General features: G+C 37.6%; 1 protein-coding gene across 15 annotated transcripts in view; it reads left to right on the forward strand.

Moving 5' to 3' along the window:
* Nucleotides 1–11,835: 11,835 nt before the first annotated feature.
* Nucleotides 11,836–17,393, forward strand: part of ank1a (ankyrin 1, erythrocytic a) — a 79,255-nt gene continuing 73,697 nt past the window's right edge. For 12 of the 15 annotated variants that reach the window (XM_084113612.1, XM_084113622.1, XM_084113616.1 and 9 more), the window contains exon 1: nt 11,880–12,024. In XM_084113612.1, coding sequence (XP_083969738.1) covers nt 11,998–12,024 — 27 coding nt within the window. In that variant the 5' untranslated portion in view covers nt 11,880–11,997. Of the gene's footprint in view, nt 12,025–12,259; nt 12,319–17,393 lie in introns of all 15 variants that reach the window. The other 3 variants (XM_084113620.1, XM_084113623.1, XM_084113614.1) reach the window with 1 other exon arrangement.

Raw genomic sequence — 17,393 nt, forward strand, 5'->3', positions numbered from 1 at the left:
ATTAAATAAATCAAAAACAAACTTGCAGGTTATCTTACCTCAAAAATGCACCACAGAACATGGCCATTCTTTTTCCCAGTAGTTTCCAACAGTTAAACGAAAATAAAGTCCAATCGAACGAAAAACGAAAAACATCAGTAGTTTCCAACAGTTAAACGAAAATAAAGTCCAATCAAACGAAAAGTTAGAACAGTCTTTTACAGAGCATCGTGGAGAAAAAGAATAGCATCCACAGTGGAAGATTTTAACCCAGTCCTCTCTTCTATCACTTGCGATTTTTCTCTTAATATTCTCCATTATTTGCACATGAGGTGAATCGTTGGTTCCGCTGACGGGAAACCTTCTGTGTGTGTGTGTGTGTGTGCGTGCGTGCGTGCGACTGTCATGACAATCATATGTCAGTGTAATTATAAGATTATGAAAGTTATGAGGTTATTAAATGTCTTTCTATGTTTGTTTTTCTATCGTCGACGTCAACTTCTCATATTTTTTTTTATTAATGTCTAAAAATATAAAAAGAAGGATAACTCAAAAAAGGCCCGAGGCCCGGCCCGCATGTGAACTATGACGTGAAAATTGGCCCGAAGCCCGGCCCTAGGGGCGTAAAAAAGTCGGGGCCCGTCGGGCTCGGGCTGAAATGCAGGGCTCTAGTAAGGAGCTCCTGGTCTCGGCTTCATTCCAGTTTGCAGACATTTTTTCGTTCTTTCTTTGTTGATGACGAACATAAACTTTCTTCTAAGAGCAACAAAATACCCCTCACGGCATTGGTCCTGGCTTTTGTTCACACAGGACGCGTTCCGGGACTGATCCCGGCAATGTTACTAGGTCCCGATCCCGGCATCAATTTGCGTTCACACAGAAGGCACTCTAGCAATTTTACGGCAATTTCCCGGGATCAACGCGCTGTGTGAAGGGCTTTAGTTTACCAAAAGAAATTGTTTTTGTTATGTACTCACCTGATTTTATGGTGTTTTCGGTGCTTATCCTTACTGGGATCATTCGTGGCTGAAATGACTTCCATGTTTTGCATCATTCAAACATGAAGTTTGCTTGACAGAATGTTTCAAACTGATGTTAAGACTCGAACATTTGCTGGTGCAAGGAAAAACGTCAATACACCAATTATAAGACTGAGAATATTTATGCTTTTATTTATTACCCTGGCATTACCATTGTTCTACAATATATTGAATAACTATGACGTTGTCTTCAGTCAGATTCTGACTGACCTGGGCCTGAATACTGTTAACCCTTAGAAAACCACATTTTACCTAAAATACTTACGAATACACATGAGATCACGTTGGGTAAATTAATTACACAAGTGCTTGTCAACGTTTCAGTGTCTCACTGGTAATATCTATACTTTTAGATGGCATCTTTTTAATTCTATCATAATTCCAGTTTGCATTATAGTTGGAAGTAGGGGTGTAGCGGTACATGTATTTGTCCCGAACCTTCACGGTACAGACGTCACGGTTCGGTGCATACAGTCAGATGACAAATACAGTCAGACACAGGCGATACACACTTCAGTCCAGGAGGGGGCGTGTGCGGTAATGCAACGCTGTTTGCTAACCACCATAACAGGAAAAAGAACAGAAGAAGAAGAGTTAATCCATGCACCAACCCAGAACAATGCTGCGTCTCAATTCGCTTACTTATACTACGCCCTAAAAGTATGTACTCTTTTTGTGAAGAAAAATAGATACTTTGAGCGTGTAGCAAAAGTGTACACAAGCTATGGGACACACTATCATGTCGTACAATTGTGTCTTTAACGGTTGCTCTCTGTCACAGTAAACTTGCTTGTCAATCATCTTGTCACAGTTAAAATCCTCCACATTTTATTTCTTACCGTATCTGAGAGAAATGCAGAAGCACGTTGATCTGCAGTCGCGGGTCTTTCATGCGGAGGCTCTCCTCATATTAATGCATAATGATGCATAGAAAAGTTAATGGCCAAACGGATCTTTATAAAAGTCCACATTGTTATTGCAGATGAAATATAACACAGATAACATTACACAAATATTTTTTATCAGGTTAAACTTTGATTAGTCACTCAAACCTTTATGTAAACCCTTAACCGTCAGTAGCGGGGTTTTTTTTTCCACGTCTGTCGTTTTTTAACACTTTTTCTCCTCCAAAGCACAATGGGTTGTGGGTAATATTAGCCTTTATAGTGAGCACGGATCCACACTTCGAAAATCCACCGGAAATAGTAGACCATCCGGGGACTTTTGACATACTCTTTTCAACATACTATGCTTTGGGACACATTTATTCTAATCTCACGTACTGTTCAGGATGGTTAGTATGGACATTGAGAAGCAGGGCAAGAGTTCAGATGGCACGCTAGAGCTTGCTAGTAGCCTATACGCTGAGCTTTGATTAATTTTTCTCGTGGAAGTCTCACTACAGTCCAGTGATAAAATATGCGTGTCCTGGAAATGGGAAACCTCAGGTGCCGCTTCACTCGCTGTCTCCTCATGGAAAGGTTAAAGGAACACGGCGACTTTTTGGGACTTTAGCTTATTCACCGTATCCCCCAGAGTTAGATAAGTCCATACATATCCTTCTCATCTCCGTGTGTGTAAATCACTCCGCAGAAGTAGCAGTGCTTCGCCTTCTGAGAATATAGTTCCCAGTATGTATACGGTTAGAAGATGGCTGTGTCTCATGTGACCTTGTTATTCGTACACGCTGTGACTATACAAATCACAACATGTAAATAGGAAAATGTTGGCGTTATTTTGTCACTTATTGGGAGCAGTATGCTAGCTGGAGCTGTTTACCTCCAGTCTTTGTGCTAAGCTAGGCTAGCGGTGGGAGCGTCAGACATAGTTACGGCACAGACGGAGATGAGAAGGACTTATCTAACTCTGGGGGATACGGTGAATAAGCTAAAGTCACAAAAAGTACGCTGTATTCCTTTAAGTAGGCTCTGATGTAGATGGCTCTTTTTCCTCCTCATTTTTCCGTGATTTCTTGAAAAAGCGAAATATTGAACTTTGTACATCCATGTTAATGAGCTCTTATGCGCATTGCGCAACAGCACGTTAATCAAACCAAAGGTGAAGTTGGTTCAGATGTAGATGGCTCTTTTTCTCCTTCTCATTTTTCCGTGATTTCTTGAAAAAGCGTATTATTGAACTTTGTGCGGCTCTTACGTGCAACAACACCAATTAAACTCAGTTAATCAAACCAATACATTTTGAAAACGGCCGTTGTATTTTACAGCTCAGCATTGGTCAATATCAATTAGAGTAACAAATCAACAATTCCTTCATTTTTTATTTCAAGCAGAGTATCTGGAGTATCGAACTGTGACCCGTAAACTGAGGTATGTACCGTAACCGAACCGTGACTTCTGTGGTCTGTTACACCCCTAGTAGGAAGATGATTATAGTATATATTCCCATAGAGGGAAAACACAAATGAGATGTCAACTGTCTTCCTTGAAAGGAATTGTTTGGGGGAAAAAGTTGATACTTCAATGAGACCAAACTGAGAACTTCATTTGAATTATCCTCTGAACCACCAATTCCCCCCTGGATTTGTTTGTGCCTCTTTATCCTCCTGCACTTTCCTCTCATTCTGCCTCTCTTTTTCATGTTTGTCTGCCTTTTCTCGTTATGTGAACTGACTAATTCAAGCGTAGGCTCTTTTTTTATTTTTTATTCATGTTAAGATATAGTTGGGACACTTTTCTCTCTTTTCTCCAGCTCTGTGTCTCTCTGTCGCTCTCTCTGTATCTGTCTCTCGCTCTCTGTTTTTACCTCAAGAGTGTGAAGATTTAATGGCTTCTTGTGTTTATGTCGTGTGTCCTTTTAGGCCCACGTCGTTCATCGCTGGCTAATCGATCAGGACAATAGTGTGAGCTCTGAGCTGCCGGATGGCCAGGGAGTGTGGCACTATGAGGAAACAGTAAATATCTGCAACATATATCTAAATTTTTATTCTCATATTTATCTATATACATATACATATTGTATATGGCGTTATCTGTCACTAGAAATGCTTCTGTCATTGTTGTTAGTGTTTTTTTGGTGTAGTGGTTCTAATTTCATCCGCATTTTTTTCTTGTGAATTTGATTTTAGCACCATAAAGTTTTTATGTAACATTCAGTTTAACAAACCCTGGTTTTATTTGAGAGTTTCGTATTACTGTTTGGTGTTAGACTGGCTTTTTATTTAAGTAAGGGTAGATGTGGTCGTGGTCTGGACAAGTTTTTTGTTGGTTTATTTGTTTATTTGTTTTTCTATCAGTTTCACCTATAGAGATTTTTGTGGTTGCGTTCAGATTTTGAGTTCTGTTTTTGTGATGTGTGGATTATTTTTGCGTTTATTAGTGTACTCACACAGCATATAAAAAGAGTCCACGGGCAAAAAATAAATAAATAAATACCAATACATCACGTTAGTTACATAAACTACATAATGGGTAAAATACAATAAGGCTTAAAGTAAAATGAACCTATTTTACCTGTGGGTTCTTAAGTGTACTTTTCACATGTTTTGATGTGTTACTCACAAACACTTTATCATGTGAACACATTTATATCCAGACACCTATGCATGCACTGACGTGTGTTGATATTCACATTATCCACATCTTTCCATGTTGTGCAGTGAGAGCTGAATCTGAGTGGTGAGTGAGGTTCAGTTGGTTTCATCTGTGTTTTGTTTCACATCTGTGCTTGTGGTGTGTGTTCATGTGCTGTGATAGTGCTCATTTCATAGTATGTGTGTTGTGTTGTGGACTTGATGTTTAGTGTAGTGTTAGTGTTTCTGTTTACACAATGCTTTGACTATCTTTGACTCAGGTAAGTCTCCAGTTTTTATTTATTGATCTGAATTAAAGACAGATTTCCAAGTCATCTTCTTATCATAGTTCTGAATAATTTTAGAATAGTTTGTAAAACAGTTTTGTTGTGGTCATGAGCTTGAGGATGTAGAGAGTGGGGTAAGATGTGTCACTGTGGGTAAGCTGTGTCACAGCACATTTGTGCAAAGATGCACAATTTGTTGTCAAGAAACTGCACATTCATAAATGCCTATGATTGAGATAAGCACAAGAAAAGTGATAAGATTTTTTTTTTTGTAATTTTTCTACAATTTAGGTCAAATAAATTGTCACAGCAAATGTATCAAGTTGTTTGATTATCCACTAGTTTATTTTGAAAAAATAGTGAAATACTATTAGAGTTACAGTTAGTGTTTTTAGTATTAGAAATTGTTTCACTACATTCAAATATTTTGAATATAAAACTTTTTCTGACTGTAAATGTGAATAATGTGCCGCAAAAGAAGACTGGGATGTGTTATATTTTTTCAATTCATTTTAATTATTATTTGAAATGTGAATGGTTTATATATTCTCCATTCAAACATGGCTGCATGTTATTGACTCTTTAATCTAATTTCAGTTGATAACAGACATCCTGAAACATATTTAGGTGTGGCGCATCTTACCCCAAAAAGTAGCACATCTTACCCCACTGTCCCCTATATTAAAAGCCCTAAATGATCTATCCAAACAAGCACAATACACAATACGTAAAAGAATATGACACTTTTTTAAGAGGCTGAAAGATGTCTACACTGGAAGAGATGCAACAACACGAGGTCATGCCCATTATTATCAACAAATCGGTTCTCACTGCAAGTGACGTGATGGGATGCACCAGGTTAGATGAGACATAACATTTATTAAAGCAAACATTTATAAAGTTAGATTGTTTTTTAATCAACATCAAAGATTACTGGATAAAATTTATATGAATGAATGATGGGAAGCGTATATCTTCCTGTAACTGGTCATCATTACTTTAAAGTTTGAAATTTTTTACAAATTGCAATTTTAAAAGTACAAATATCCCATGCAGTATGTCAAATAATAGTAAGCTGCATGCATAAAACATAATAATAATAAATAATATTTAAAATAGTTGGATGGCATCTTTTCAAAAGGGCTTCAAGTCAACTACATGCTTGCAGTTGATGGACTGATTGATTGATTTTGCAAGTTATTTTAGTTGGAGTTATCAATTGGGTGAGTTAATTGCTATGAATTATAGTTATTTTAAGCCTTTATTAAAATACCTTATGACTAATACATCAAAGGTAGTTTCTAGGCCTTTTAAATTAAAGTTCACATTTCATTTTCTTACCATATTTCTAACCTTTAGCAATTATTGTGTATTATGTGTAGAAACTCCACCAAATGCCATGCAATAAATAAATAAAAAATAAAGTAGGATACAAAGTTTTTCACCCATTTTACTGTTGCTGAGTTTAGTCTAAAGCTCACAGCGTTGATCCGACGTTGGTCACTTCCAATGTAGACATGTTTTAGGTCTGTACAAGTATTATTCTGTCCTTAATTAACCATGTGTGTCTACTTGTGTATGTGTTTATCTGGTCAGATTTTTTCCTAATAAGATTTAGAAGTCAGCATTAAATGTCAAGTTCTCTGATATGTACTATGACCACTGATTGACTCATGTCACATTTATCAAGCAATGTCATGTTTTCTTGCTCTCATGTCTCAAAAATGAATTTACTGTATGCTTAGGTAAATGATCCTCAATGGATAATTATGCTTTATTTAATGTTCATGTTACATACTGTGTGCAATGCATAAGAGGTTGTTCTTTTAGCCAAATGAAACGCTTTGTTGAAATGGAAAAGGTCATAGAAAATATGAAAAGGGCTGTGATAGATTGTGTTCTGTTCTACCCAATCCCTAGAGCTGCCCAACAAGAGCTTACTTTTAAATGACAAAAATGTGGGATTTTAAACATGCACTTTTTAAAAGTGTACTCATTCAATACAATTGAATTCACATCTTCTTTTTCACAAGGGTCTAAACCAAAAGTCAAAAACCTCACATACCACTGAATTATATGATTTTACTATTTAAAGAATGTTGTGCTTAATGTTCCCCTCAAGAACAAAAAAAAAAAAATCCTTATTCATGAGAAGATTTGTTTTAATGATAAATGAAAGCAATAGAAATCTGTATTGCATATCTAATGGCAAAATATACTTCTTCAGATTTGGCAGGCCGTGTTCGTATTGTCACACTAACTGCTAATAAAAAGGAGCCTGACTCTTCCCTTCAATTTGTTTGATTCAGTTGTTCTGTTCTACTGATGAAAACTGAATCTGAAACATGAACTGGCTATATTGTGTGGTCCAAGCCTAACGTATAATTATTCCTACATTATCATCCTTGTTTGTCCTGAAACAAGATTGTTTTTAGGGGTAAGGTTTGAGGTTAGTGGCTTGAACAACATTAGTATCCACCATAATTCTCTCTGATTTTAGAGGTTGGATTTATTAGGTTATTGTTTGGTTATATGTTAGGATATGTTTGGATATTTCAGTTAGGTTAAGGCAATGGGTTGGGGCTATAAGTAATTGATGGGAATGCTGTGCCAGGGATAAGAAAGGACGGTGATCAAGAGATCCATGTCCTACTTAAAATACAACATCAAGGGATCCAGATCAAGGAAGTTAGCCATGTCTTGATCAGGAAGACAATGCTGCAGTCTTTAACACCTCAGTGTTTAATTCTGGTCTTGATTAGGCCCCATTTGTCTCACAAGGACTGGGTGTTGACTCGCTGGATACTTGGCAGGTGCAGGCTTGGCTCTCCGCCTGGCTTGCTTCTGAAGCATCTCTCATTATGTGTGTTTGTGTTGGTTGTTTTTACTGCTTTTATTCTGCAGAATCTCTCCTGGAGTTTTGTCCGGTATTTAAGAGCATTTGTCGGTGGTATGGATTGTGTGTCAGAGTAGCATGTGGTAAAATGTCTATACAAAAAGTAAGTAAAGGTGAGATGACAGCAGGAGTAAAGAGGATGCCTGCCTGTAGTCATGCCTTCTTGATTTACCATTTTTAGCCTTGCTTACCTTCATGCTGAGGTAATTGTGCAACACATTCCTCATCTGAAGCCTTTATTCTCTTGCAGTTGAAGACTATTTCTCTCATACCCCCTAAAGAGATGGATCAAGATGTCCTCAAAGCACTTGAATGGGGCAAGTTCACTCTATTCCCAACTTTCCTGTCAGCTCAATCTTTGTACCCTTTGTGGCAAACCTTTCATGATACCAAGTCTTGGTTGGATTCTGCTGCATACTTGTCTTTAAGAAACAGTGTATGGATGAACAGATAGAGGTGTGGAAAAGGCCATCTATGTCAAGATGGAGTAATCATTCCTGAACAGATTCCCTATCCTGCTCCTAGAGGGCCACTATCCTGCAGAATTTAGCTCAAACCACAATTACACATCAATCAAGGTAATCAAGGTCTTCAGGATTACTAGAAACTCCAAGGCAGATTTGTTTGGGGCAAGTTGGAGCTAAACTCCAGAACCAGGATTGTACAGCCGAGCTGAAAAGGACACTCAACTGATGATAACATGACGGTGGAATACGGGACACAGTTGTGAAGCATCACTCTCTGCCAGCCACCTGAAAGATGCTAGGAAAACATAAAGGTAAGGTTTTCAAGACATTAACTATGAAATATGCTTGCTTTGTGCAACTGCGAAGACATCAGACAATTCCAAAGAGGATTAACCCAGGATTAATCAGTTGTTGTATTCTGGATCAAAACTCTTACTTCATGTTCCACCTAAGCTCTTTTCTCTCCTCTTCCTGGTGTAAGGTGGAAAATAGAGGAAGCTGTGACCATCCATAATGAGTGCAATCTGGGTACACAGGAACGCAATTTACTGCCTGACCATTAACCACAATCAACTCCTTACCAGGACCTACCAGGAGCATGTTGACATCGTGGCTCATGACTGGCATTGTTCATGCTTCATGTTAGACCTTTGTGATCAACACAAGCATGCAATTCAGAAAATGACCTCATAGGAAAAGAAGTGGTTCAAACATGTACAGATACAATTAAAACCTGACTTTCAAAGTTGATTTGGGTTTGCGGACAGAAAGTTGTCCAGCACTGCTGGAGGGGCGACTGTATGAGATAAGGTGTGGAAATTAATCAAATTTAACATGTTGGCATGGACTGGATGTAGGAGGGTGCTTGTCTGCCTTGTAAGCCAGAACAAGTGTAATGAAATTCACCTTAGCATGAATAGAGAATCAGTGAAGGGACGGTCTGATGACAAAGTACTGTACTTAGGTTCAATATCAGCTGAGGAACTTGAGGAAGAACTGAGGTTACACTGAGAGACTGGACAGGAATGATAAACTGTATGTAGACTAGGACCAGTACTATGATCTGAGCAGATTGTCTAGAGAAGAAAAGGTCTGACTCTGCAGAAAGAATGAATTGACTGCACACTGTCAGAAAAACTTGCAAAAATGTTACGTTTAGAAGTGCAACAGCTTGTAACTGGGGCAGTACCCTTAAAAGCACAACTTTGTACTTTGTACTAAATTGTGCATATTAGTACTAAGTAGGGAGAATAAGGTACAGAGATGTCCTTTTGAGGTTACTGACACAGATGAGCTGTTGTACCCCCTAAAGGTACATTATTTTCTGAGAGTGTGGATAGTATGTGGGATGCATATGACAGACCGTTGTCCAGTTGGGTGCCAAGGTTCTTGGCTTTATGTGTGGGGAAATGACTGTGTTGTCTATGATGATGACTTGGCAAGGATGTTTTTTGGCTGGGATGTAGAGCAGGGTAGTTTTCAGTAAATTCCACTTCAGATGATCGGCATTTATCCATGCACAAATACTTCCAGACATTTACAGGTGATAACTTTAACCAAGCAATTTGGTATGAAGTCAGAATACTAGTACTAATCTTTGTGGAACGTGAATGGGTGGTTGGTGTGGAGATCAAGCAGATCCTTTTTTATGATATCTGGTTATTTATGTTCTAAGCCTGTAATGTCTACTTCATTGAGGGTAAAGAGGAGGATTTGGTGGTTCACAGTATTGAATGCTGCTGATAGTAGAATGCATGACTGATGACAGTCTTTCCCTGGTGTACTTCAGCCATGCTTCTGAGTGCTTTTAGATTAAATTAAAACAAAACACTAGGACAATGCCACATTGCAGCAGCTATGCACAACAGTAGCACAGAATAATAAAAGGCTCATTGACTGCTTCTTACGCTTGTTACGCATCACAAATACAGCACCCTCTAGTGGCTTGTAAGTCCTTTTACCAATGATGTGCCATGTGTCCTCTTAGCATTTACTTTGTAACATGCAATTTGAGCAACAAAGAATATTAATGTCTACAGTTCTAAATATTATTAGACATGTTTTTGTGTTGATACAATTGAGCTTTAAGTATTTCAATAGAACGTTTTCCTCACTGTAACTAAAAATTAAAATGATAATTTACTTCAACGGCCAAGGTAAATAATACATTAAATTTTAAGTTCGATTTTCACTAAACCTTATCGTATACCCCCAGAACACTTGAGATATACGACATGTGTAGCATGGGATCATTCTTTTTTATGACTTCATTTCCATTTTAGGCTGAACGATCCCTTCAATTGCAAAAACAACATATTCTCAAACACAAGTAGTGCAGTTATAAGATTGACCCTTACATTTTGGCATTGATAGTTTAAAGTTAAAATAGCAATCACATTAGTTAAGATAGTTAAAAGCAATCACATTAGCAAAATTTAGGCAAAATTTAGTGTGCAAAAAAATGGTCCATTGTCAGTAGTATTGCGATGTATAAAGCACAGCTCACACTGTGTCTCTTGGCTAACTTGAACCCATTGAGAAATCTCAGAGAGGAAATGCAAAATCATGTGGATTCTTATTGAAATGACTGGATTTTGAACATGGAAATTTGCAAAGCAACGGTAAATGTGCACATAAATATCTATATGTAAAAACCTATATGTACAGTGTATATCCATAGTGTATAATAAATATGATTTTGTCATAAAAACATACTGCACAACAGGAATAACTCAGTTGTGGTCACATTAGAGAAATGTCATGCATGCAACAAAAAAGTCCATTGTCTATTATCAATAGTGTAAAGTTGTATGAAGCAAAACTTACACAGAAGTCACTTTCAAACCGAGCAGAAATGACTGGATTTTGCCCACGCAAGTTTGCAGAGCAGCTTTAAAAGTGACCTCACCTTTATTTCTTGAAAGAATCAAAGACGAGTACTCTTGATTCTTGAGTCACCTCAAACGGCCTTGTGATTCATTGCCATTGCTATAAATCCCCTACAAAGGGAATCACTGGCAATTCCAATTCCTCAATGCCAGGCTGTTCACTAGAAAACTACCCCATTTTAATTGATAACCTTAGTTCTAGATGTACTTTCTCTCCGTCCACTTCTGCAACACATATTTATTTGGGTGCATACCGTTGGCATAGATGTGCTTTTCCCAGCATGGGCCTAGGAGAGAGAGGACGGAGGGGCCTTTTCAGGCTGGGAGTGACAGATCTTTTATTGAAAGAGACTGGGCCCCCCTCATACACACACACACACCATGCCCTCCCCATCCGTGTCTGGGCCATTGTCACCAGGCTTGGTACTCCTGAAGTACCCCCCACCCCACCCCGCCGAGGGTCTTTGTCACTGTAAGTCCCTCTGCAGACTGAAACAGTGCCAAAGCTCAGATACACACACACATAATGTGTCACTTTCCCTATAGCTCATTCAGAAAGGCCCTTTGCTTGTCAGAATGCATCGGGCAGGTCTGCGCAGATCGAGAACGCTCTACGGAATGGAAAAATGGGGAGAGAGACTTATGCTATTATCTAGTTTTGGCTAGAAGTGTGTGTGTCGATATTGACAGCATTCCTCTGGAGATAAACCCTCTGGCCTCAAAGCCCCCAGCCCCACCCATCCCCTCACAAGTGTAAGTGTGTGTGTGTGTGTGTGTGTGTGTGTGTGTGTGTGTGTGTGTGTGTGTGTGTGTGCGTGCGTGCAGGGGGAAAGGGGCAGTGCCCGGACCCCTACACCCAGATAGTGTAACAGGAAAGCAGTGAGGCAAAGACGTAGAGAGGGTGCACTGGGATGCCAATGAACACCATCATTTGTGGAGTAAGTACAACTTTCCTAAAGATTCCTTCATCTACTTTGTTATTGTTTTTAGATGTCGCGAAGATTCTCGAATTGGTGTAGGCTAGCTCATGTCTCCAACTTACCTTTGCCCCAAAATACATCACTGTTGTCCATGGAGGCATGTTGCTTTTGAACCCCAACTCTAACTATTATATGCAGTCATATTTTTTTATATCTTTTTTATATCTTTTGTACAAATTATTTTACATTGCAGAGAGAGAGAGAGAGAGGGAGAGAGAGGGGAATCTGCATTGTTGCAAAATGATCTATCAAGTAAGTTAAAAAGATGCTTTGTGTCGTAACATAAAATTGAACTGGTTGTACTGTAAGTGTAGCATGACAGAATTAACCAGATTACACCAATCAAAGTCATTTATAAGCTCCTAAATATGGCAATTGCACATTTGCATTCTTTACATAATGTGCAAAGGATAATTATTTACATATTGTGCAAAGAATATGCATGGGACAAAAAGAAAGACTAAGGATAAAACTTTTCACATTTATACATGAGAGGGAAAAAAAAGTTAAAAGGTGTTAATGGAGACTTTCAAATTGTGAATTTAAGATGCTCTTCATTTGCCGTGGCACGAACAGAAACACCGTTGAACTTGGTTTATAAATTGATGCAGGGTTCAATCAAAGTCTCACCTTCATCTTTACATAAAGTACAGGAAATCTCACATTAGATTCGTTCTTTGATGCAAATTTAACTTGTTCCCAAAACTTTGGACACTTGAATAACAAATAAATGGGTAACACTTTATTTTACAGTGTCCTTGTTACATATATGTTACATGTACTTACCATAGTAATAACAGTAAATTATGCATAATTACATGCAACTAACCCTCAACCAAATCCTAATCCTACCCTAACCCTATAGTAAGTACATGTAGTTGATTAATATTACTCAGTACTTAAATATATAATTACACTGTAACAATGACACCTTAAAATAAAGTGTAACCATAAAATGTATTTATTTCTTATTTTAAAATATCAAATTAAGTGGCATCTGCAAACTAATTATTTTAACCAAATGATTTTCAAATGAGGTGATTTTAGTGGATGTATGAAGTCAGTTCTCCTCAAGTTCACACAGGTGTCCCAGCACCTTGCACTTGCCTATTTTGAAACAGTCTTTCAAAATTGTATTTAATTTTAATTTTAATAAAAAAATAAAAAAATAAAAACTCTATTATTGTTCTTTAAAACAAATGCAATGCAATTCACAGACTTTTAGATGTAGCTTAAATATACAAATTCTGGATTAAATTCTACACCTTAAAATAAAGTGTAACCCTTAACATTTTTAAAGGCCATTTACACGACCTACACCTAAAAACAGAAAACTTTTTATGAGTTTGGCCGTTCATTTACATGACAACAGCGTTTTGGAGGCCTGAAAATGCAAACTTTTGAAAATGGGGTTCAAAGTGCAAGTTTTTGAAAATGATCCCGTTATCGTCTCAGTGTAAACTACAAAAACGTGACGTCATACGCATGTGTATTACGCGTTCAGTCTATATATGCATAGTCTTTCTTTACAAAGTGCTATCGCCATCTACTGGCCTGGCAGCAGAATACAGCGTTTTTAATTGTCTTCGTGGATCTGTGTGAGCGGGGATCGGTTTGACAATGTTCTCGTCTGAACTCGAAAAACCCAAAGGAAAAACATTTCCATTTTTAGTACATCATTGTCATGTAAACGTACCTTTAAAGGAGAACTCCGGTCAATTTTTACATTGAGCTCATTTTTTTGTAAATTTGGAGTGCTGTCAGTACAGAGAACAACGACAAAAATCGGTGTTGCCTACACCGTGTTATCCTCTTTTTAAAATTTGCACCCTGTTGACTTCAATGGGGCAAGTTTTAAACCTGCTTTTAGCCTCTTAACATCCTTGATGTGTCATTACAAGTGCACAGCCAATGTGAGTGATTCCTTCAGAGTGAACACGGTGAATCTGACTGCAGTAGATGTGAAAGATATGAATAAAAATGATGTTATTTCAGCCAGCGCTCATACCTGTATTTACATCCTGTTTTCGGTCGAAGTCCACAGTAGTCGATTGTCGAGTTCACGCGCATATGTTTAGTTACCTATGATCACGCGCATGAACTCGTATTGACAGCACTGTATTGACAGCACTCCAAATTTACAAAAAAATTAGCTCAATGTTAAAATTGACCGGAGTTCTCCTTTAATGTGTCCTTGTTACACTGCAATTACACAAAGATGTACTGAGCAATATTAATTAACATCATGTACTGTAGGGTTAGAGTTTGGTTTAGTGTTAGTTGCTTGAAATTATGCATACAGTAATTACTTTATTTGTTTCCACTAATTATAATTCATGGTTTCATTGTGCATTTATCATTCAATTGCAAACATCACTGAAAGCATATTTTCTCTGTAGATAAAACATACAACAGTAGTTATCTGTAGCAGGAATGGTCAGTGAAACAAGTTATTACGTTACCCATGCACACATCAAAAGTAGTTCTTACACATTCTGTAGATTTCTCAGTTGGTGTGAGAGTTTTTATGTTGTGTGTGAGTTAAAGGTTTTTACCGGAGCTGCACTGAAAGACTGGAATGCTCATGATAGTTTAGCTCTCCACAGCAATGCATGAAGTGCAAAACACACCAAACTCACACACATTTATGATCCTGGATAATACATCCAGTTCATCATCTGAACTTCCGATGTGGAGAGGGAAGAAGGCAGCAATTTTAAAACAACTACAGTTGGCAGAAAGGGTCTTGCAATATTTAAGTATATATTACTAATGCACGAATACAGCAATGCAATAATATGTGCGAGTGGAATTTTATGGATCCTCATTCATGGGAAATGCGCATCACCACCTGTTCTCGCTGCTGTTCGCTATGCAAGCAGAGTTATTTTGACGGATTGGATCCTCTGTGTGTTTCCCCTTCATCTATGTGTGTGTTTCTCAGTAGAGGGGAATTTAGAGACTCGCTCCGTCTCTCTCTCGGATGCAGTCATAAACACACACACTGCAGTGTTGCGTCTCAGTGATGATGTCATCCTGTCTGCTGCAGTACTCTTGATCTTAGAGAGAGGGGGAAAAGCTGGGGTGGGTGCTAACAGGCTTATTTATCCTTTTCCCTAAAATTATTATAGGTTTTATTAGCTATATTACACGTTATCATTTGCTTTTTGCAAGATTATTACAGTATTGCATTGAAAGCTTGATCATTCACAGTGAAGAATCAACAGACTGCATTGCTCTAATAAATGTCAATTTATTTTGCTTCTAAATCATGCTTTCGTAACAGTACTTGTTAGGATGCATTTTCCAAGAAAACCTATCAATTGTGGCAGGTGTTGAATCATGCAATATTAATAACCATGAGGAGGTTTAGATTTTGGTGGACATTCATTCTTTATTTCTGCTTTATTTCACTGAGGGAATTTCCATTTTGAACTGGAAGTGTCAAAACAGCATCTTTTGCTGCGTTTGGTTTGTTGTCTTGGAGGTGTGGAGAGTTTGGCAACCCAGAGGCAGAGTATTAGGTGTGGTCTACATGATCGCCTCCTCTGCCTTATCATCTGCAAACACACTCAAATACAGCGAATGCACTTTTTACATATGTACTCCTAAAATGGTTACTCAATGGCAGTTTTAAAAATGCATTAATACGTTACTGAAATGACTAAAAACAAAAAAATCTTCAAAACTTCAAGATTTTAATAATCTTAATTATTGAGATGTCACACTTCCTAATGTTTTTAGCAGTAACCCACGAAAACCAACCAACTTATATACCAACCTATGACTTTGATCAAATAAGCAAACATTTTTACTAAAATTAATTAGGTTTTTTATTTGAGATTTGAAATATCAGACTTTTTATGGATGGCATGATGCCATCTCTTTTGTTTTGTCTGTGCAAAAAAGCATGTGGTGTTAGGATAGACAACTGTAAAAATCATATGTAAAAAATAAAACATAGAGCCAAAGTTACATTGGATTTTTGAAGTGTGCATCCATGCATGCTTTTTGTTCCAATATTTCCTATAAGCGTTGCCTTGCCGAGTGTGTGACTGTTCAGGTTCCATGTTCAGGTTAAAGTTTTTAGTGGTAAATTCAAAATTCATACAAGATCAGAACGTGGTGACGTCAGCTCCGCTACTTTAAAAAGTTTTTTTTCCACGTAAACATGCACTAGACAGACGTCTGAGCGCTCTCGAGCCAGAGAGATGGGGGAGAAAAATTGTGCTCCTAATTCTTGGGAGGTCACCAAGTCATCCCCATGCCAACTCACACTTTGTTGTTCTGCATGTGTGGCGTGTCTCCATGTACTTGTCGAGGATGTTTGATCAGTGAGAAGCTGCTGCTAGGGAAGGTACACACTCTCACACATTCCGATTGTCATCGCCACAGCAACAACAGAACCGATACAATGTTACTTAAACTGATTCAAAAGAAAATCTCAGTTTCAAGGATGTGCTGATTTGTGGAAGTCTGTTCATATGCACTTAAGACACAGAAGCGTATCCACGTGTGGGATTAAAATCTAAGGGTGTTGGTTGGAATTTTTGTAAATGTGTATCTAAATTAATTTTCTAGAAATCTTTCAGTCTTTGGCTAAAGATGCGAAAGCTTCTTCGTACACTGAGTGAATTTATTGGACAGAAGAAACCATGGTATAGTGATCAATGTTTTTTTATTTCTTTTAATTAATTACACAATGTGATAGAATTCTCACACACCAGCTGCAGTTCCTTCATGAAAAAGCTGGTTTGTGGGTGAGAATGTGGTTTTATGCCTGTGTTGCTGAATGTGATTAAGTTTGTCTCCACGCACATATAATGTGTTATTTATTATTTGAGACTTGATGCCAAAAATTCCTAAGATGCTTTTTAAGATGCACTACTGAGAAGAGAAAAACTAATTTAACTTTTTCCAATCTTTTTCCCAATCTTTTTCTCTTTCTATCCGCTGTCTGATCTCGAATTCTCTCTTTCTTTTGCAGTGTTATAGAGCTCAGTAGCACTGATCAGTGAATGAAGCACGGTTTCTTGGTTATATGTTTAATATTAAAAGACCCCATGAAAACAAAAAGAGTTTTGTCTATTAGAGACCATCTAAATGCTAGTGTACTTCTTAAAGTTGACAAAATAAACTTTTAGCAGATATACAGTACACATTTTTGCACATTTGTCTTTCTCTTCCAGGAAGAAAATACCTAAAATATTGATATCTTGGAAGGAAATTGTAAATTCATTTCATGGGAGCTTTACACTTTGGTGTGTGTACAGTAAATATGCATTTGTGTATTTAATGTTGAAAAGTGTGTCCTTTATTAGTTTTTC

Source organism: Abramis brama (assembly GCF_963993115.1).
Source record: "Abramis brama genome assembly, chromosome: 5".
Lineage (NCBI taxonomy): Eukaryota > Metazoa > Chordata > Actinopteri > Cypriniformes > Leuciscidae > Abramis > Abramis brama.